This window comes from Sapajus apella, unplaced genomic scaffold, assembly GCF_009761245.1.
Source record: "Sapajus apella isolate SASKATOON/1434 unplaced genomic scaffold, GSC_monkey_1.0 scaffold76, whole genome shotgun sequence".
Lineage (NCBI taxonomy): Eukaryota > Metazoa > Chordata > Mammalia > Primates > Cebidae > Sapajus > Sapajus apella.
This window is the reverse complement of record NW_022437016.1, coordinates 364,320-386,777: the sequence shown is the minus strand read 5'-3', so window position 1 is coordinate 386,777 and position 22,458 is coordinate 364,320. Positions and strand designations below refer to the sequence as shown.

The 22,458-nt window shown below is 43.7% G+C and overlaps 1 protein-coding gene across 13 annotated transcripts in view; it reads left to right on the top strand.

The window, feature by feature from the left end:
* TNC (tenascin C) overlaps positions 1-20,152 on the top strand; it is a 93,470-nt gene extending 73,318 nt beyond the window's left edge. For 12 of the 13 annotated variants that reach the window (XM_032251421.1, XM_032251422.1, XM_032251425.1 and 9 more), the window contains 9 exons: positions 2,178-2,297; positions 4,605-4,748; positions 5,513-5,643; positions 9,150-9,282; positions 10,422-10,573; positions 11,372-11,468; positions 13,994-14,155; positions 16,578-16,741; positions 19,401-20,150. In XM_032251421.1, coding sequence (XP_032107312.1) covers positions 2,178-2,297; positions 4,605-4,748; positions 5,513-5,643; positions 9,150-9,282; positions 10,422-10,573; positions 11,372-11,468; positions 13,994-14,155; positions 16,578-16,741; positions 19,401-19,511 — 1,214 coding nt within the window. In that variant the 3' untranslated portion in view covers positions 19,512-20,150. Of the gene's footprint in view, positions 1-2,177; positions 2,298-4,604; positions 4,749-5,512; positions 5,644-9,149; positions 9,283-10,421; positions 10,574-11,371; positions 11,469-13,993; positions 14,156-16,577; positions 16,742-19,400 lie in introns of all 13 variants that reach the window. The other variant, XM_032251423.1, reaches the window with a different exon arrangement.
* Positions 20,153-22,458: the final 2,306 nt, after the last annotated feature.

Sequence of the window (22,458 nt, the reverse complement as noted above, 5' to 3'; positions counted from 1 at the left end):
CCAGTCCATTTTTCTGGGGTCTACTTTCAGGCACAATTCTGCTTCCCTCACAGGGTATAACTCACATGAAATTGTATTTGTAAATCTTCTGTATTAGCCTACCACCTCCCTCCCCTCCCCGCCTATTGCCTGGAACCCTTATGAGGGTCCCTCAAAGCAGGTGCTTCACATAAACATGTAATGGTGACAGCAACAAAACCAACTCCTCTCTATTTGGTGGCTCCTGCATTCCAGGCACTGTTACTAAACCCTTCTCATGTAATTCTCACAGCTATTATCTTTCCCATTTTACAGAGGAGACAACTGAGACTTGGGGAAGTGAAATACCTTGGCCAAGCCCACATAATTAGTAAATGCTGGAACAAATTTGAACATATGTCGGTCTGACTCCAAACTCTCTATCCTTCTAAAAGAAAGGGTTCCTTTCCTAGTATAACCTGATTGGTAGAGTACCCTGTAAAGAGGGGGAAATAATGAATTGCATTGAAGGAGAATGAAGTGGAAAATTTCTCTTCGCACAGCCATGTCTCTAAACAATTTATCCTTTGATATATGAGCAATTATCCAGTCCAACTCATTAAGGGATACAAAGAATGGGCCTCATAGGAAATTTTAAAAATATCCTCATAGCCAAAAAGAGTTGACAACACACAATTAAAACATCCCATCTGAACCCAGAGTCCCATCCACCCTTCCTCACAGGCCCTTATTTCCCCAAAGGAATCTTTCATCAATGGATTCTCCACGGCAACAGATCGCAAAAGCTGGACGTGGTCCCTCCCAATGCCCCATTGTCATCACCAGTTAAAGGAGATTCTGTCCATGCAGAGTGAAGCAGGAAGAAATTCGGAGTGGACAATGTGGGCTCCACAGTTGCCCTGCCACATCCTGGCTCTCAGGCCGGTCATTTTATCCCTCGAGGCTCAGGTGTCTCTCTGTGAAATGAGCTAAGGATAGCTTCCCTCCACCCCGGCCAGGACTGTCATGGGAGTAATTGAGCAGTAAGTGAAAAAGCAAGAGGAAATGGTTAGATTCAGGTTAGCTTCTAAGAAAGTGATGTTGGGGAGTGGGAGAGGTCAGTTGAAAAAGGCCAGGGATAAACACCCTTTGAATAGCCATCCTTTCTCAGAACAAGTCATTTGAAAAGCATACTTAAGACTTCAAATATCTTTAATAGAGATCTTAATAACAACTGCAATTATTGAGAGCTTTCTCTAGTACACTTTACATATGTTTCTTAGCTAGTCTTTATTAATTAAACAGTCACCCTTTGGCAACTAAAGAAAGTGAGGTTTGGAGAAGGGAAATGGATTTCCCCAGGGCGCAGAGGCACCAGGCCAAGAAGCCATGGTAGAACCCAGGATCACCAGCCTCCAGAGCCTGGCTTTATATTCTCTGCAAGCCGCCTAATGAGAGATACCATTCAAAGCTCAGAAAAGGCTTTGAAGCCAGGCACAGTGGCTCATGCCTGTGATCCCAGCACTTTGGGATGCCAAGGCAGGCAGATCACCTGAGGCCAGGTGTTTGAGACCAGCCTGGCCAACATGGTAAAACCCCGTCTCTACTAAAAATACAAAAATTAGCTGGGTGCGGTGGTGTGTGCCTATAATCCCAGCTACTTGGGAGGCTGAGGCAGGAGAATCACTTGAACCCAGGAGAGAGAATTCGCAGTGAGCTGGGATCACACCACCACATTCCAGCCTGGGTAACAGAGTGAGACCTTTCAAAAAAAAAACAAAAAAAAGGAGAGGAGAGGAGAAAAAAATGACTTGGGCAGTCTTAACTATGCAAGTCCCTTCTGTTTGTGTACGTTCTTTCCCTGGGGAAAGTGATATAAACTATAATTCTTGTCATGGTTCAGCCCTGTTCAGTTTACACAGATCCTTTCCACCCATAATATAATGGGAAAATCAAAATAACACTGAGGATGAAGCCAGCCAGAATTACTAGCCCTATTTTACATGTGAGGAAATAGAGGCCCAAAGTAACTGAGCCAGCAAGGGAGTCATTACTCAAAGCCAGGTCAGCCTGGCCGCAGGCTCAGGTCTTGGAACCATTCCAAGCAGCTGACACTATGTCCTAACACCAGAACTCCATAAGCAGCGTGGAAAGCAGAGCATCTGGGATCTGATGTCCCACCCAATGACTTCCCTCCTGTTCACCATCTTTCTTTGCAGCTCTGGATGGCCCATCTGGCCTGGTGACGGCCAACATCACTGACTCGGAAGCCTTGGCCAGATGGCAGCCGGCCATTGCCACTGTGGACAGTTATGTCATCTCCTACACAGGGGAGAAAGGTAAGGTTTTGTCCAAGTCTCTCCTCACTCTAAGGAGTGTCTTTCCTGCTGTAAACACTTCCCATTCTCTCTTCTTCATGCCACATTTGGTACAGGATGGTAAAAACGCACGGGTAAGTTGAAAAGGCCAGTCATGTTCTCGTGGCTCCCAACTGCAACCTCAAGGGAGTCCAGTAGGACATTTAAAATAAAAATAATAGATATATCTCCAGCCTCTACATGTTTTCCTGGCTTATTCCTCCTTTCCTCGTAGCCTTTCTTCCTACCAGCATGAGACACCCTGTTTAGGAAGCAGCTGTCATCTTTTACAAAGAAGAAATACAGAATCTAAAATCTTAACCAGACAGCTTCAGGCTGTACTTAGGAGTCTTAGCTTTTCAGAGACAACAGGAACGGCTAGTTTTAGCAAATTTGATTAAAAAGTGAAAAATTTAGGCCGGGCGCCGTGGCTCACGCCTGTAATCCCAGCACTTTGGGAGGCCAAGGCGGGTGGATCACGAAGTCAAGAGATCGAGACCATCCTGGTCAACATGGTGAAACCCTGTCTCTACTAAAAATACAAAACATTAGCTGGGCATGGTGGCGCGTGCCTGTAATCCCAGCTACTCAGGAGGCTAAGGCAGGAGAATTGCCTGAACCCAGGAGGCGGAGGTTGAGGTGAGCCGAGATCGCGCCATTGCACTCCAGCCTGGGTAACAAGAGCGAAACTCTGTCTCAAAAAAAAAAAAAAAAAGTGAAAAATTTTAGGCCAGGTGCAGTGACTCACATCTGTAATCCAGCGCTTTGGGAGGCCGAGGCAGGCAGATCACTTGAGGCCAGGAGTTTAAGACCAGCCTGGCCAACATGCTGAAACCCCACCTCTTCAAAAACTATAAAAATTAGCCGGGCATGGTGGTGTACCCCTGGAGTCCCAACTACTCAGGAAGCAGAGGCAGGAGAACTGCTTAAACCTGGGAGGCAGAGGCTACAGTGAGCCAAGATTGTATCACTCTACTCCAGCCTGGGTGACAGGGAGATTCTGTCTTAGGAAAAAAAAAAAAAAAAATCAGAAACATTTTCTTGTTTGGCAACCACTAGTGCTAACTTACCCAGTTGGCCGATTAAACACTTGCTTAGAGCACCAGCAAACTACAGCCATCAGAAAGTAAAATCAAATACAAGTATGAGACAGGAGAAAGAGAGAGTCCTTTTCAATGAACTTGTCCATCATTTTGTAATGAACTACTCTAGAAAGAATTGTGTAATTTTAATTTCCAGGTATAGGTAAGTTTTATATTTTATGGTTTGGTGTTTTGCTCTCAGTGAAAATATGGGCAGGCACCAGCATCTGTGTTTGGGGCCTCTGAAAATTTTAACTTAGCCCTGGTAAGCATCTAGGAAATGTCTTTTTGAGGACAGAGTACAGATGAGGGTGGGGGAGAGGCAGGGAGGAGGGATGATGGATTTATTCTTTTTACTCTTTAATTCTTAAATAGTCCCTGTGAGCAACTCTGAGTCAGGGAAGATGGTGTTGCACCTAAAATAAATCAGGGTATAGTTCATGGGAACAATGGAGATCGTGGATTCAGGGCAAACAAGGGGCTTTGTTCAGAAGAGAAGGGGTACCCAACAATAATGAGGTAAGGTGACCAACTTGTGCCCCCTTGCCTGGTACTGTCTCAGTTTTAGCACCAGAAGTTCCACACCTAGGAAACCCCTCAGTCCCTGGCAAACCAGGATGGCTGGTCACCTGTGAATAGGAAATAAACACATGGCCCTAGGCACTGTGGTCAGTATCACTTTCTGCCAGTAGGCATGACCCAGCAGTCCTGAAAGACAGTGGACAGGCTCTGGTACAGCCATCACTGTCCAATTTTTGTGACCCTTCAGCCTAATGACTTGATGACATTTAGTAAATTTAAAAAAGGCATGTGAATAACTGACAAAGAGAGGAGAGCATGCATCGGGAGAAATTAAGCATGGGCAGCACAAGGCTTGGGATGTCCCCTCCAACTGTCCTGTATCTCGGTCTCAGTGGCAAAGCTATTCCAGCTGGCATTATGCGGAAAAAAAATCTCCTGACCCCCAGTTTCCCTTCCTTCTCATTTGGTGCCTGGAAAAATTCAATCTTCATATGAAAAATCCTTTACATGTGGGGTGAGTGCTCAAGAGAAAGAGAGCGTGAGTCATTTCAGCAATCAGACCTGCTTTTCTACAGGGTCACTGAAAGTTTCTATGTTTGAAGGAGGTGTGTGTGAGGTTTGCCAAACCCACTCGTGGCTCAGACAGTGAGAGGTAACTGCCTCGGTATGTGTATTCCATGTTTAGTGCCAGAAATTACACGCACGGTGTCCGGGAACACAGTGGAGTATGCTCTGACCGACCTAGAGCCTGCCACGGAATACACACTGAGAATCTTTGCAGAGAAAGGTCCCCAGAGGAGCTCAACCATCACTGCCAAGTTCACAACAGGTACAAAGGCACTGAGAGCTGGAAGCTCTCCCTTCTGAGACGCCCACCCACAGCCTGCATTCTAAACGGGAACCCCTAGCCAGTTCTTCTTTCTTAAGTCAGGGCCTTGCAATGTGATTACGTCAGCAGCAAAATTCACCAGTGCCCACTCAGTCAAGGCCTGAAGAAACACACCATTTCCTTTTGAACTGAAATGACCTTGGTCTCCCCACGGGCAAGGAAAAAATTTTAAGAGGAGGGCTTTGTAAGTGGAAAAACAGTTCCCACTGGCCCTAAACCTAGCATTTAATGATCCATGTTCCAGGCAGGAAAATATTTTTGAAGAGGTAGATTTTTTAGGCAGTTTTTTTCTAGATGTTTGTTAGGTTTCTATACATTGAGATTTTTTTTACAAACTATTGCAAGCAGGGAAACAGAGGAACCATCTTCTCTGTCGGGGTGAGTGCCAATGTTAGCCTTCATCTGTCCTCTTATTTAGAAACAATGGGCTTCATAATGATGTTCACAGCTGTATATTTCTCCCTAAATCCAGCCAAGGCCAGTTAGGAACACCCAGCCCTTGGGACGAGATAAACCACAGAGAATTTGTCTTTGGGGGTCATCTGGCTCAACCACCTTATTTATAAACAGATAAGTTTCTTGCCAAAGATCACGTAGTTCAGTGGTAGGGAAAGGACTTGAACCCAGTCTTCTTGATGCCCAGCACAGATTTCTGTCCTACACTTGCTGACTTTATCTGATATTAATCATCCTATCTTCTCCAGACCTCGATTCTCCAAGAGACTTGACTGCTACTGAGGTTCAGTCGGAAACTGCCCTCCTTACCTGGCGACCTCCTCGGGCATCAGTCACCGGTTACCTGCTGGTCTATGAATCGGTGGATGGCACAGTCAAGGTATTTCAAGTATATAACAACTTCTCACTACTAGTTGAAGCATTTTCATGATCCTCAAAGTGTGGAAGAATGACCTGATGATGTTTTTCTACCCCAATGCAACTGGGGAGCTGAAAAAAAAATTAGTAGAGACTGGACGGCATGCCAGATCTTCTGAATCATACTCTCCAGCCTCTTTCATTTTAAGCAGGCTCTGGTTCCGATAGCCGGCCAAGATCAAGAACCACTGCTTACAAGACGTGAGGACATTTTAGGAGCTGGAATCTTGATCCTTTAATATTTTGTTGAACAAAGACCAAAAGGTTCTTCTGCATGTTTGCCATATGTATTATCTCACAGATGGTATCATTATATTATGTATTGCAATTTGTTTCACCATGTTCTTATGACATCAGCTGTTAATACTGTTTTTATCCAGTGTTTATAGTATTTATATTCTCTATCCAATAACTTTCTTTCTTTTACCTTTTAATTTGAAATAACTTTAGACCTTCAGACAAGTGAGAGAGATTTCCTAAACTCTACCTTCCAAACCTGTTATTGAATTTTTCATTTTGGTTGTCTTACTTTAAATTTCCAAGATCTTTTGCTTATTCTCTGCACATTCATCTTTTCCTAGCACCTTGTGTTTCATGTATCATCATCTCTTTAAGAATATATGTTGCTGGTGTTTTATTCTACATCCTGCACAGTGTTTGTTTCAAGTTTCTTTGTTTTGCTGCTGCTATTGGGTTGGGTTTGGTTTGGGTCTCTGCCTCTCACGTTGGAGATATCCTCCCACTGTCTATTAGTCATGGTCTGTCTTTTTGTATTTGAACTAGGAATGAAAGAGCTCATTGGAAGTTCCAACTGCACAGGCAGGCTTGTCAACTCTGTGGCTCCCTACAGAATGATCGGGCAAATACCCAACAGTTTTCTTGAGGGACCCCCAAATAACAGTGCCTTAAAGCCTGGGCTCTCATTATGTACAAACCTTCATCTTACTATGTTTGCAGTGTAACACCTCGGCCTCCTTGAAAACTGAGCCTGGTGGATTTGAACCCAAAGCCTCCTCTCTGGCTCAGCCTCCCCAGAGAATAAACCTCAGCCACCATCTGGATGGAAAAGGGCAGTCATTTAGACTGTTGAAGGGAATGGGGAGATTTCAGGGTCTGTTTCTCACAAAAAAAGCTTCTAAACAAATCAAACCTTTGTTCAGCCACATTCCACATTGGCTTTCAGAGACATCTCTGCTTTTGTACACATTCCCTTCCTGAACTTGCTGGACTCTGTGGCTTGCACTTAACAGCCTCTGACTGGCTCTGACCATGCTCCTTAGTTAACCTCAGCTTTCTTTATTCATTCCCCTCCACGGTCTCTCTACCACTCACTTTCTATCTTCTTTTGACATGGCATGCCTGTTGCTGTCTCCTCTCTCATTCCCCTCATCTTTGTGGGTTTATACCTTACATTCTCTTGCTCTCTTTTTAGTGGGTTTCAGAAACAAGTAGAGATAAGTGGCTACATCCAGTCTTTCATTTAGCCAGAACCGGACACATTGCTAATTACTATCATACCCCTTCCTGGAGTTGATACAACAATGAACTATCTCACTGTGTGAGGTAAAGCAAATCCATTTTCTTCCCTGGGTGTCAGTGTTCCCATATGTAAAATGAATGACTTGGTCTTATCTTTAAGGTCTTCTCCTGGTCAGGCATTCTAGGATTCTGTGTTTACCTGAATTGTGAGTCTCATTTTCACCTAGGGTACCCTAATTGCCTAGAAAATGACTTTTCATAAACGCCTAGAGAGCTGAAAGGTAATTGTATTCCTAAGTAATTCAATGAGCCCAGCTTTATCCCTGACAGTTAATCTTTCCCCCAGGGACTAGAACCAGGGTGGCACAAAGGCCACTGGGTATTAAATGAACACTCACCCCAGTTTATTTTTCTGCATGTCTGTTCACCAGTTTTATATGTCTTAGTTAAAAAAAAAAAATCAACCTAGTATAGGAGAAAACGGTCCTAGTCAGGGTGTTGGGAAGCCAGGAGGCAAGATCATCCTCTGCCTCCAACAGTTAATGAAATGACAGCAAGTCTTTTAGCTTCTCTGAAACTCATTCTCCAATTGAAAAAAAAATCAGGATGAGGTAACTTCCTAGTTCCCAGGATGCAGGAGAAGCTTCCAGGAGTCTCTGCACTGACACATGACTGCCCAAACTCAGCTGGGTATTTGCAGATTGTAGAGAACAGCATTGTATTTTGTTTACTAGGTATGTAGGTTGAATTCCAATCCCAGACACCAAGGTCATTTGCTGAAAAGAACTGGAAGCTAGCAAGAGGACCTCCTGCAAACTGAAACCCATCACCTTTGTACGGCAGCACAGAGACCAGCCACAGACTACAGGCATAGTTAGAGTTGGTCAACATGTGTCTCTCATGGATATCTCTGTTCTAGAAGAGAGGCATGTGGGGTCAGCTTAAGTTTTCGTCATACCATGCCTATGGGGCTATTATAATCATTTCCTAACTCAAGAGATCCCTAGACTGACTGAACATCCAAATCACTTGGGAAGTTTCTTAAATATAGCCAGGCTCAACTTCTGGCTCTGATGATTCAGTCTGTCTGAGATGAGGCCCAGGCGTCCTATTGTTTAAAGCTTCCCAGAGTGATAAAGAGCTGTATTTAGGGACCACGGACCTAACTGACCTTTAAGTCCCTTACTCTGTGTGATTCATCTTGCCACCAGATTAAGCTTCTTAAAGCACAGCTGGGTTTATGTCATTCGCATGTCCAAACATCTTTCAAGGCTCCCCCTTCCTTATAATGATAAACTTCAAGTTCCAAAGCTTAGCATTTAAACCTTACAGAGATCCTCACGCCCTATAATGATAAACTTTGAGTTTCAAAGCTTGTCATTTAAAGGCTCTTTATAATCTAGTAACATTTTCCACTGTTCTGGTACCTGAAGCTAAGTATGCTTGAAGTAGTTTATTGCTTTCTCATATTATTTCATTTTATTTTTTAAATCTGCTTTACTCAAACTTACTGATTTAAATATTAATCTCATCTAGAAAAAAAAAAAAACTACCTTCACAGAAACATTTAGAAAAATATTTGACCAAATATCTGGGCCCCATGGCTCAGCCAATTTAACACATAAAATTAATCATTATAATCCCATTCTCCCAATATAGTTTGGCAGGGCCTTGGGCAGGTGGGTAGCCTCAGCTCTGGAGTCTACAGCAGGGTTCTCACTCTCAGATGCAGTCTCTGCCTCCTCATATTATTTTAACTTGCTCTGCCTGCATTTCTGGCCCCAGGAGCCTTGCTTATGCTGCACCCTCCTCATCTCTGATATCTCAGCAGGCCACATGGACCCTGGCACAGAGTGGGTACTCAATGAATTCTTGTTGAGTAAATAAATGAATGGATGGGTAAATGAATGAATAAATAGAATGACTTCTTATCTATACCCTTAGAATTTCTGTGACCAAAAGCCATTATGCTCTTTCTTCTGCTCTTAGGAAGTCATTGTGGGTCCAGACACCACCTCCTACAGCCTGGCAGACCTGAGCCCATCCACCCACTACACAGCCAAGATCCAGGCACTCAGTGGGCCGCTGAGGAGCAATCTGATCCAGACCATCTTCACCACAAGTAAGGAGGCCCAGGGTGCAATCTGGCCTTGAGATCTAACTTTGAATCAACCCGTGACTTCCCCCTTTGACTTTAACATTTTCAAACAAACCTCTGAAAAGAATCAATTCACTGCTACTACTTGGAAGCCTGAGGAAGGCAAGTGTGGGAGGTTATGAGCATCCTGGTGAAAGGAAAGGAGGGAGCCCGCCTGGATTCAATCCCCATTTCTATCACTTGCTATGTATGCCTTAAGAACGCTACGTCCATCCTATAATCTTTAGCTTCTTCATCTATACAGGGAGATTAGTAATAATCCCTCCCTCAACAGAGTCTTGCAAGGGTTCGTGAGGTATTGCATTTGAACTCCTAGCCCAGTACGTGACCCATATAAATGTGTGGTCCTTTTATTGTCAGAGTTTAAGATAAGCTCAAAGTCTCTTCCTTTCTCCTTCATCATGCCAGTGTTTACAAAGCCTGTCCACATTCAGAATCACAAATGGTCCTCCCACCAAGCTGGTATGATGGGCCGAATGCCCAATGTCCTAGTAGGGAAGCAGAGGCTTTCAAAGATGAAATGACCTGTTCAAGACTATCTATCTTGTGAGTTACAATCAGAGTTGGGCTCAGATATTCCACACCCAAGGAGCCTCCCCCTGCACCTGCCACAGAGTTTTCTGCAGATGGCAAAACTGCAAGTTGTTCCATTGGTAAATAAAAGTGGTATTCATTCCTGAGAATGGGAGGATCTGGTCTTTGGAGAGCCCTGTTTCACAATTCACGCAACAGTCATTCTGCAAACATCTGCCAAAGAAGGTGCTTCCTCTTGGCCAGATCTTACGCCAAATGCTAATGAAAAATGTGCCCTAAAGATGCTCTTATACAACGGATGTGAAATAAATAAGAAAACAGCTTATGATACAACCTCAGATGAATGTCCTTGGATCAGAAAAAAAGAACTGCTATGACCATCAGCTCATAGGTCCATCTACCAGGCATAGTTCCAAGACTGCTTATTTCTATGAGTTTTTAATTGTTTGCATCATATTACTGCACTTGGAAATTGTCCAGGCATTCTAGTCAATAGAGCTAAGCTGAGACTTAAGCTCCAGCTCAGTCCTTCTGCTCTGTGAGCATCACCATTTCTCCTTATTCCACAGTTGGACTCCTATACCCCTTCCCCAGGGACTGCTCCCAAGCAATGCTGAATGGAGACACGACCTCTGGCCTCTACACCATTTATCTGAATGGTGATAAGGCCCAGGCACTGGAAGTCTTCTGTGACATGACCTCCGATGGGGGTGGATGGATTGTGAGTACCACCAGGGACTGCAGAGCTCTCAGGCCTAGGGGAGGAGGGACAGGGCACAGCAGGGGAGGAGAAGAGAGTAATTTCTTCCTCCTGGTGCATCCTGACACCCACATGTGTGAGGCCTTGCAAGATACTGCCTGTCACACAGAGGTACTTGGGAATTCTGTCTTAAAAGAACGGGAAACAAGCCGGGTACCTTTTGAAACGGGGAAATAAGTTTCTTGTAGTTTATCTCATTCAATCTTCATCAAACAACTCTGTGATGTATAAATGACAGGGATCATTGAACCCATTGCTTATATTAATTAGCACTGACTAAGGATTTATTATCTACCAGGCACTGTGCTAAGAGTTTTAGATGAATTATTCCAACCCCATTACCATAGGAGCTGCATAGGATATTTTTAAATTAATAAACTTTATTTGTTTAAGAACAGTTTTAGGTCCACGGCACAATTAAGTGAACAGAAAGTTCTCATATAGACCCGACACCCACCCACACAATCTCCCCATTATCAACATCCGGCACCATAGTGGTTCATTTGTTACAATCAATGAACCTACATTGACGTGTCATGTTACGCAAAACTGGATGGTATTTTTAATCCCTATTTTTCAGATGAGAACACCAAGGCTTAGGGAAGAGAGGTGACCACCCAAAGTCACATGGCAAATTCGGGATGGACAGAGCCAGGGCCTGGAGCTCTGTCCACAGTGCAAGCTTTCTTCCTCTCAGAACAATGCCCTCTCTTTCCTGCAATAGCTTAAGTACACCCAGATTCATCGATATGTTTATAGGTGTTCCTGAGACGCAAAAACGGACGTGAGAACTTCTACCAAAACTGGAAGGCCTATGCTGCTGGATTTGGGGACCGCAGAGAAGAATTCTGGCTTGGTAATGCAGCTCTGCATGTTTGTATCTCGAATACCCTCCTTGTCATTTTTTCGAACTCACAGTGACTGACCGAGAGGGGAGAAAGAGATGAGGAAGAAGCACTAGTTCCGGTGGCAGACACAGAATATCAAATTCTTAATGAAAAAGACTATTATTTAAATGCTCTGAAACATTAAAATGTAAACCAAAAGTATCTGAGATAGATCTCAATCAATTTAGAGGTTTACTTAGCCAAGGTTAAGGACATGCCCAGAAGAAAAGGAACACAAAGCCACAAGAGCAACCTGTAGTCCATGCCTTTTTTTCTTTTCTTTTCTTTTCAAAGATGATGTTGAGAGGTTTAGTATTTAAAGGAGAAAAGTGGGCTGGTGGGGAAAGTGGAAGGATATGATCACATTACCGAATCCACATGTTGCAAGATTTTTAAAAAAAGAATGACAAAAAAAGAGAATGGTCAATTATGTATTCATCTCACACTCAGCAAATCATGCATGTAAAGTACTCAGCACTTTACATAAGATAAAGAGAGAATAACTACTTGTGGAGATATCTGGGCTTTTATCTGTGGCATCTGCTTAGGGACAAAAGGAGAGGCAGTTTCTTGCATGACTCAGCTTTCAGTTTAATTTTTTCCTTTTGGCATAAATTGGGGTCCCGATGTTTTATTTCCATTCACAAAATGTAAAAATCTGATTAAGGAAGAGCTTCAATTCAGCCCTTACAAGTTAACATAGCCTTAAGTCATTTGCTGGACCAGTTATAGCAGGCTTCTCCCTGATATCACTGACAGCTTCCCTCCTGTGCCCCAGGTTGTGCTCCAGGTGCTAAGATGAGTTTCTTACAGCCATAACCTTTAATCCTGATAGCACTCCTGCAAAGTACTCAATTGCCACCTGCTGGGCAAGGTGTCAGGTGTCAGAAGTGGTTGACTTGTAGGTTGTTAAGAATTTCCCAACAACAGTATAGGTTTGAAAAAGGAAAAGTTTATTAGAAAGAAAGAATGCCTCCAAAGGACTAAGAGCTCTGCAGTGGATTTTTCCTGAGGGGTATTTATGGACCTTAAAGCAGGAGCTTATGGGTAATTTGGACCATATTAGCCATGTAGATCATAATAAGTGATTACATTTGTAGACATTTCTGTGCCTTAATGTCAGCAAGGGTTGCAAAATGACTTTTGATATGCATATATTCCAGAGATGTATAGAAATTCTAGTTACTTATATTCTTTTGGGAAAGAAACCTGGAACCCCAGATGCTTGCTTGAGATAATAGGGAAGTCTAATTAACTCTAAACCTCTCAGATAAGGAGTTTTTGTCTCCGGGACTTACTTGATGGTCAGCAGGTGATTTTTGCTCTCCTCACCACCTTGCATGGATAAAATCACAGCCTCAAAGAGGTTGAGTGGTTTGCCCATAGGAGTCTAACCAATGAACAGTTGAGCTGAAATTTGGAATTTCCTAAGTCAACTCTACATTTCTTACACCCATCCATTCATCCATGCAACCTACACTTTCCAACCACCTACCTGCAGGGAATATTGTTCTATGCACCACTGCCTATGCCAGGAAATGTTTATCATATTATCATCCATTGTCCTTCATTTGTAAGGCACTTTATTTTGTTTCTTTATTTATTAGAGTCTCACTCTGTCACCCAGGCTGAAGTGCAGTGGTGCAATCTCGGCTCACTGCAACTTCTGCCTTCTGGGTTCAAGCGATTCTCCTGCCTCAGCCTCCCAAGCAGCTGAGATTACAGGCACCCACCACCATGTCCGCCTCATTTTTGTTTTTTCGGTAGAGACGGGGTTTCACCATGTTGGCCAGGCTGGTCTCGAACTCCTGACCTCAGGTGATTCACCCACCGTGGCCTCCCCAAGTGCTGGGAGTACGGGTGTGAGCCACCGAGCCTGGCCTGTAAGACACTTTAGAGTTTAAACCATACTTTCAACACCTTATCTCCTTGGATCTTCACTAAGGCACTGGGAGGTTGGAAGTGGGGCAAAAATGTCAACCCAATTTTACCTGAGACTCAAAAACATCACATATTTGGTCCAGTGTTATACCAGCAAGTAGAAGAGTGAGTTTTCAGCCCATGCTTTGTGTGATATGGCCTTTTTTTTTTTCTTTCCCAAGAGTCTTGCTCTGTCACCCAGGCTGGAGCGCAGTGGCACAATCTTGGCTCACTGCAACCTCCACCTCTTGGGTTCAAGCAATTCTCCTGCCTCAGCCTCCCAAGTAGCTGGGACTATAGGCACTTACCACCACACCCAGCTAATTTTTGTATTTTTAGTAGAGACGGGGTTTCGCCATGTTGGCCAGACTGGTCACAAACTCCTGACCTCAAGTAATTTGCACCCCTGCTTCCCCACGCCTCAGTGTCCCAAAGTGCTGATATTATAGGTATGAGCCACTGCGCCCAGCTGGTCCTCTTTTAAGTGTACCCAGCTGCTGCTTTTACAGAGTGAAATAGAAATAAGGGCCTCAGCCACCTGTGCTTCTTAGCAACCCTTGCCTGTCATCCACAGGGCTGGACAACCTGAACAAAATCACAGCCCAAGGGCAGTACGAGCTCCGGGTGGACCTGCGGGACAATGGGGAGACAGCCTTCGCCGTCTATGACAAGTTCAGCGTGGGAGATGCCAAGACTCGTTACAAGCTGAAGGTGGAGGGGTACAGCGGGACAGCAGGTACAGCAGCAGCTGCACTTAGAGCCCACAAAGCCATGGAGGCCTTCTTGGCATTTACAGCTAATTTCTCCATTCATAATTCTTTCATTCCTTCCTCACTAATTAAATCAACGTTTATTAAATCAATGTTATTAGGCCATTTATTAAATCAACAAATATTTAACTACCTACGGGGGCCAATCCAAAAAAAACTGTGATTCAAAACGGTTGGATAGATATTTGGATCCTGAAACTGACTAGATTGGGAATCAGGACAATCAGGATTGATTTCATCTTTAAAAAAAAAAAAAATGTGTCTTTCTTACCCAGTTTTAGATATCAGTTGTAGACTGATTAAAAAAAAAAAAAAAAAGTCTCCCAAAGGCCTTAATATTCTTCCAATCCAGCACTTCTCAGTTTGTTCAGGGCATATGCACCCACTGGCAATCTTGTGAACGTGCAGATGCTGATGCAGGTTGTCTGGGATGGGACCAAGATTCTGCATCTACTCCAAGTTCCCTGGTGATGCCGATATGGCTGGTGTTGCTGGTCTGTGGAGCACACTTCGAGTAACAAACTGTACACCACATCACCCAACTGCTTGAATCCTTTCCAAGACATCCCTGGTCATCTAGCCTCAGCCTGCATCCCCATGAACAGAAGGTCCCTGCCTCTCAAGTGGCCCCTTCATTCCTTGTCTGGCTCATAACCTTCATGAAGGTTTTGAAGATTTCTTGGACTTGAACTGGTTTGATGTGGTTTCCTGGCTCCACATAGGAGGAGAAATAAATAAGGAAACAACACATATTAAGTCCTACTAGGTACCATCTTTTGTAGATATTCCCCTTGTATTCATCTCATTTATTCCTCATAAAACCATTTCATGAAGATGTTATTTTTATATAGAAGAGGGAACAAGTGCAGAAGAGCTCAGATATTTGCCCAAGGTAAAACAGCTTGTAGAAGGTGGATGCAAGTCTGACTGCAGAAAACTGTTGCCGACAGTGTTCTTGGTGACAAAGAAAGGTCAGGACTGAGAGTGTGGACCACCCCATGCAACCCACGCCCACTTTGGGTGGCTTTCTGTTATGTTTGTGAAAGCAGAAGAGACAGATGCTTGGCACATTTCCAACCTCCCTGAGCCCTGAAAGAAAACATCCATATGGGGAAAACTCTCCAGACAAAAGATCGCCAAAAGCCAGAGGCCTAAGGAGGCACAGAGCTCTTCTGAGATGGCAATTTAGTGATAATAAAGAGAGATACCCAAGGGCAAACATTGCTTTCTGTTTCTTGAATCCCTCAAAGAATGTTGGTACTTTATGACCTGGAAATAAATACCTCTTTCGTTGAGATGGCTTCAGGCAAGAAGAATAATATTATAAGGCAAGCAAATTTCATCAAGCAGCAGGAATGTGGCCTCTCTTCCTCTCTCTTTGTACTTCCATTAAGGAATGAGCCATAATATTTCCCTTTAGTGAGATAACATTTGTAAGGTTGCATTTTCCTTTGTGATTTTCAGCTGCAGCCAGGCCCTCTGCAGGAGAGCATCCTGTTTCATTAATACCTACGTGCAGTTCTCAGGCTCTGGGTAGCATCATCAGTTAAAAAGGTGTCTGGGTCCCTTTGACAACTTGCTTCAAATTGTCAGCTTAGAATACCTCAGAGTCTTGAAATTTTTGAACGCAGCACTTGGCTGAGTTGGGAGTGAGGAGATGCCACAAAACAATGGCATTGCAATGCTTTATAAGTTTAACATATTAAATTACAAATTAGTTTCCAAATAGTACTATATGGAAATGGGCTTCTTGTCTAAGAATCACGGAACAATGGTCAGATAAACACTTTAAAAAATAACTATGTGATACAGGGGCTATTTAGGGACATCTAATGTCTGAAGGGCATAATTATGACTAATAAAATTTATGTGTGGGAGAAAAGCATTCCATTATTAAATGCATGCTTCTCCTTGCTCTGAGATCTTTTATGTAAAGGAAATGCAGAAAAGTCATAAAAATAACAACCATCATAATAAGTATTTGCGTGCCGTGCCAGCTGTTTGGCATACACCTTTATATCCATTGTCACAATGGCACTGCTCAGTGGATAGAATCAAAGTGCTGGTTCCATTGAATAGATGTGAAAATTGAGGCCCAACAAGAGGCTTGACTTGTCCAAGGTCACAGCTAAAAAGTGAGAAGATGGGACTCGAAGCTGGACTCTCCAAAGCCAGCTATAGCCCTCTTCCCACCACATCACGCGGCTTCTGTCGGAAGTAAGTACTGGGGGCAACACTCATGCCCCATTCAGTTCCATGTTCAATACTGACTCTGGGCTCAATGTTCAAGGCTAGTCCCACCCCCAGAACCTTCCAGCGGTCACCTCTAATTCTACCCTTTACAGTCCAGGAGGGACATTTCAACTGGGATTTTTCTGTTTCTCCCAGGTGACTCCATGGCCTACCACAATGGCAGATCCTTCTCCACCTTTGACAAGGACACGGATTCAGCCATCACCAATTGTGCTCTGTCCTACAAGGGGGCTTTCTGGTACAGGAACTGTCACCGTGTCAACCTGATGGGGAGATACGGGGACAATAACCACAGTCAGGTGAGTGGACCATGAGGGCCCAGAGCAGGCAGGGCTTGGGAAGCAGGGCTTGATGGAAGCAGAATTTAACCCCCATCCTAGCAGAGATTAGGAGGCAGGAACCTTACTTATATAACAACATGTTTTTCCCAAGACAGTGAGCAATCTCAAGGACACTGCAGGTAGGTAAAATAGAAACAGCACGGGTAAACACTTGACGATCCCAAGGACAACCACTGGTCAAATGGATTCCAAACAGAGACAGGTTTTCTCACACAAAGCTTTCCTCTCTGTCTGAAACCCAAACATAAAGCAAATAAAAGTAGAGGCCGTTTAGGTGAAGTAGTGTTGATGACACAGATCCCCTGGACTGGGGCACCTTTAGGATCCCAAGAACACCTTGAAATGAAGTCCACAGACTTTAAGTCTCCTCATTATGTGAAGAAACCAAGGCCCAGACAAAGCTGACTTTCCTGAGATCACAGAGTGAAGTTGGCAGCAGAGCCAGCTCTCCCTGCTTCCAGCGCCTGGCATTTCCCCTGCACCACACACACCTCAAGCACTTCTTCTGCAGTCACAGAAACAGACTTTTTTTGATCCCCTTTAGAAATAGGCCAACGGATGAAATTCAGTAATCTCCCTTACTCTGAGCCCTGCCTACACTGGCACATTCCTGAAAAGTATAAAGATAAGTGGGACTGGCCACTTAATCACAACCAAGCACCTGCCCAGTCCCTCCACAACAGTCACCATCCCAGGGAGGAGAGATAGGTGTTCCCATGTGGCCACACCACACTGAGCCCTGGACCGCAAGGATTTTCAAGAGGTCTGATCACTGGAATCCCAAGGAATTAATGAAAATGCAAAGGCCCAAATTACGCTTTATGACAACCCCAGGTATTCTGATTCAATGATCTCAGGCAAGATACAGCATCTTCTCTTTTTTAATATTTCCATTTTTGGTGTTGGGTTGTTGTTGTTGTTGTTGTTGTTAGATTCCACAAGTGATTTCTGACATGCAGCAGGTGTTGGGACCTGTTGCTCTTCAATATTAGTAATTTTGATACATGTGTTTATGCCCTAGTTAACAGCTAGCAAGTAACACCTGCAACCTTAAGTGTAGACCTTACCTTACATAATTTCTGCTGCTTTTCAAAGCACTCTTACCTTCTGTATCTCAAGTGCTTATCACTTTTACCCTGCACAGGAATTGGGATGTGGTTTTTCATGCCTGTGTTACAGAAGAGGCAAGAGTTACAGGACATTTCTTGACAGCAGTCCTGTGTTGTTTCCATCTTATTGTGCTACTTCACCAATACTTCCATTCTGGTTTTTTTTTTTTAATGATCTTTATTGCCCTATCTCAAAACACCTGTGTAACACAAAGTTCTTCTGGGAAAAAAAATAAGCTACATGTCAGAAAGCAAGCCTCTCTTTCCATCCTTCCATTCTGTTTTGGAAGAAGAAAGAGATGACGTGGAATGGAGCCACAGGATCTGAGCCCCAGCTCCGGCTCTGCTCCAGCTGCTGTGTGGCCTCTGTGAAGTCACTCTCCCTCTCTGGCTTTAGTGTCTACCACAGTACAAGAAGGTGTGGCTTCCAGCCCTGAACTATTAGAGGAAAGAACCAGGACAAAGGGAGGCAGCGTGTGCACCAGGCTGTTGGATTACCGTATTCACTGTAACTGAGTGATTACAAGCACATTTACCCATAAAATGAATGAGCCATTCTTAAACCTCACGTCCCTATAAGACTCAGAAGCCACTCATGTCAGTGAATGCCAAAAAATTAGAAGCAAATAAACTGTCTCTATTTTTCTCCCATCTCACTAGCCATTACTTCCCCACAGTGGGGCAAGGGGCCATGTGGGGTTCGATGGGTGGACTCTGCCACCTGTAGACTTCACTAAAGGGTCAAACTTGGAACCTGGAAGCCAAAACATGATTACAGGCTTTTCTTGTAGAAAGCTTTGGCCAAAATTTCAAGGATATTTCCCCCTACTTGAGACTAGGGAAGTAATATTTACCAACCACCTACAATGTGCTCAGCTCTGTGATAGCTCATTTACAAATCCATTTAATTTTCATCACATCTTTCAAGGCTAGCATTGTCAGATCTTAAGAAAGAAAAAATATAGTAAATATTGAGAACTTGTTTAAGGCTATTTAGCTCTCAGGTAAGAGCACTAATATTTAACCCTATATGTCAAGTTGCAAGATTTGTGTTTCATTCCTGTTTTTTCTGCTATTCCATATCAAACTCTTATTAAAATACTCCATAGAAATCCTGTGAATTACAGACATACACACATATACCCTGTATATAGCTACTCAATTCCAGAACCTCTAATCATGGCCTTAATTCCTTCACAATTTATTCCTTAGGATGGCAGGTTTCATCAGCCACAATTTGCTTCAAGATGGCAGCCCAAAGCTCCATGCAAACTCAGGTGACTCTTGACTAAGGTGAAAAATTGGGTCAGATTCAGCCAGTCCCTTTGAAAGTTTTCACAACCCAGACCAACAGAGAGATAGGCAAGAGGCAGCTGTGATACACCAAACAGTCAAGTTGAAACAGAACTCATTTAGTTTGAACGACTAAATAGCAATGATCAGTGAACACCTTGCCTAACAGTAACCAACCTGGGGGACTTCTCTTTTTTTTTTTTTTTTTTCTACAGGGTGTTAACTGGTTCCACTGGAAGGGCCATGAACACTCAATCCAGTTTGCTGAGATGAAGCTGAGACCGAGCAACTTCAGAAATCTCGAAGGCAGGCGCAAACGGGCGTAAATTCCAGGGACCACTGGGTGAGAGGGGAATAAGGCCCAGAGCAAGGAAAGGATTTTACCAAAGCATCAATACAACCAGCCCAACCATCGGTCCATACCTGGGCATTTGGTGAGAGTCAAAGCTGACCATGGATCCCTGGGGCCAACAGCGCCAGCACAGACCTCACCTCCTATGTGATTTCTTTCTTTGCACCAAAGACATCAGTCTCCAACATGTTTCTGTTTTGTTGTTTTGATTCAGAAAAGATCTTCCAGTGACGACATCACAATGGCTTTTACTTCTCTTGGGTGGCTCTGGGAATGGGAAGAGGGGTAGAATGTACAGGGGTAGTTTGTTTTAGAACCAGCCATATTTTACATGAAGCTGTATAATTAATTGTCATTGTTTTTGTTAGCAAAGATTAAATGTGTCATTGGAAGCCATCCCTTTGTTTTTTTCACATTTCATATGACAGAAACCAGAAAAGCAATACTGTTTCCATTTTAAGGATATGATTAATATTATTAATATAATAATGATGATGATGATGATAAAAACTAAGGATTTTTAAAGAGATTTTTCTTTCCAAAACATTTCTGGACAGTACCTGATTGTATTTTTTTTTTTTTTTAATAAAAGCACAAGTACTTTTGAGTTTGTTATTTTGCCTTTTGTTGTTGAGTCTGAATTTCATGAAAGTCCATCATTTGAACAAAGGGAGGAATGCTGGGACTGGAAAGGCAAGTAGGACTGGTGGTCAAGTGGGAGGGGTGGAAGGAGACTGAAGACGGGGAGGAAAGAAAGCACTGTTTTAAACAAAGTTGAACATGCTTGGGAAAAGCTTACAGGCCAGGCGTGGTGGCTCATGCCTGTAATCCCAGCATTTTGGGAGGCTGAGGTGGGAGGATCGCCTGAGCCCAGGAATTGGAGACCAGCCTAAATAACATAGTGAGATTTTGTCTCTACAACAACAACAAAAAAAATTAGCAATTATGGTGGTGCACACTTGTAGTCCCAGCTACTCAGGAGGCTGAGGTGGGAAAATCACTGGAGCCCAGGGGCTCAAGGTTACAGTGAGCTGTGATCACACCACTGCACTCCAGCCTGGGTAACAGAGGGAGACCTGTCTCAAAAATAAAAAAGAAAAAAAAGCTTACAACTTGAGATTCAGCATCTTGCTCAGTATTTCAGAGACTAATAGATTATGGTTTAAAAGATGCTTTTATACCCATTTTCTAATGCAACCTTTTAGAAACTCTATGATATAGATGAGGTGAGGATTGTTATCACACAAGGGCTAAGATCCCCAGAGGCAGACCGCCTGAGCTCAATTATTGGCTCCACTATTCCTAAGTTCCCTAACCTCTCTATGCCTCAGTTTCCTGTTCTGTAAAGTGGGGATGCTCGCACTTCTTATTTCAGAACATTTCTGTGAAGAATAAATTATGTTATCCATTTGAGGCCCTTAGACGGGAGCCTGGGGTATATTTAGTGCTAGTACGTTGTAGCCATCACCATTATCACTTTATATGAGATGGACTGCGGTTCATAGAAACCCAATGACTTGATTGTGGCCGCTACTCAATAAATAATAGAATTTGGATTTAAACCCCGGTCTTCTGGCTCCAGTGTTCCCTCTGTCTTCCAGTCTCTCAATGAAAATTTCTCCATCTTTGGGGAAATGTGTGCTGTGGCAAAAGAGTACAGGTTGCAGAATGGGGTATGGGGGAAAGTTCAACTGGATGCTGCATCAGGCTTCTACCATCCTGAACTCTTAGAACTAGGAAGAATGTCTATTAGGAATATTGCCTTCTCCCCTACATCACAGTCCCCAAAATGGGACGGACCCCATGTTCCATCAACCTAAGACTGAACACATCTAGTGATGGGGAACCCATTGCCCTGGGTGGCAGATCTGTTCGTCCTCAGTAAATACAGTGAGTCAGAACCACTCAACACATAACATTTCTCTTTTTAAACAAGGGCAGGGAGAGTAATTCCCAGTTCATTCTCTTAGGGATTTTCAGAAAATTGACTTATTTAACAAAATAAGTCAAATTTAGGCTGATAGGCCTCATTCAAATGGAATGTGATGGCTCCGAAGCTAGGATCAGAGGAATTTATGGCTCCAGCCATATCCTTTGTTGCTAAGTTTATCTTGCTTTAATAAATGCTGTCATGTTATATATACAACTTGCTGTTCCAGATCATAAGAACTGTTTGCATGCAATTCAGCCATAGCAACACTCTCCTGGCTGTATAAATCCAAACAAACGGGCTCCCTGCAGCAACCAGGCCTCAAGCTGGAGGCTTACCTCTCCACTGGCTGCTGACTTGTGAGTCTCTAAACCCAAGCCCTATTATCCCCTCTCCAGAACTGTGGATGTACCTAAGCTTTAAGGTATTCCCCACAAGCCACACAAGAATCGGATTTGGGTTGGTTAAGAAGCCACATCAAACAAGAGTCAGTAATAACCCAAATGGGGACAGGGCAGGCAACAGGGTCTGGGGCCAGGTCATTCAAAGACCACAGTCTCTAGTGTGAGCGTACCATTTCTCAAACATGTCCTTCAGTCTCTGCCTCTGTGGCTTAGTTCAGGAAACCTCCTCTGTCTTGAAAGTTCCCTTAAAATTCCACTTCACCCTCAAGGCTTGGGCCCTATCCCTGCCCCCACGAAACAGTCGAAATGTCTCAATTGGGAAGTAATTTCCAGGGTGTTCCACCTTCCCCTTGTTCCTTCTCTCATCTGCTCCCCTTCTCCCTGCTCTGTGAACTTCAAGGCCATCCTATATGGATTACATCAATGATCCCCAGCTTCCAGGTGGGTGACAAAATGGGAAGAGCCAACAGGACATTGAAGAGAAGAGATTAAGAGTGGGGGTGGGTCAGCGCACTGGTTGCCCAGCTCTGTCTACACAGTATCACTGTGATCACTGTGGGCTGTCAATGCCAGCATAAGAGAGCTGT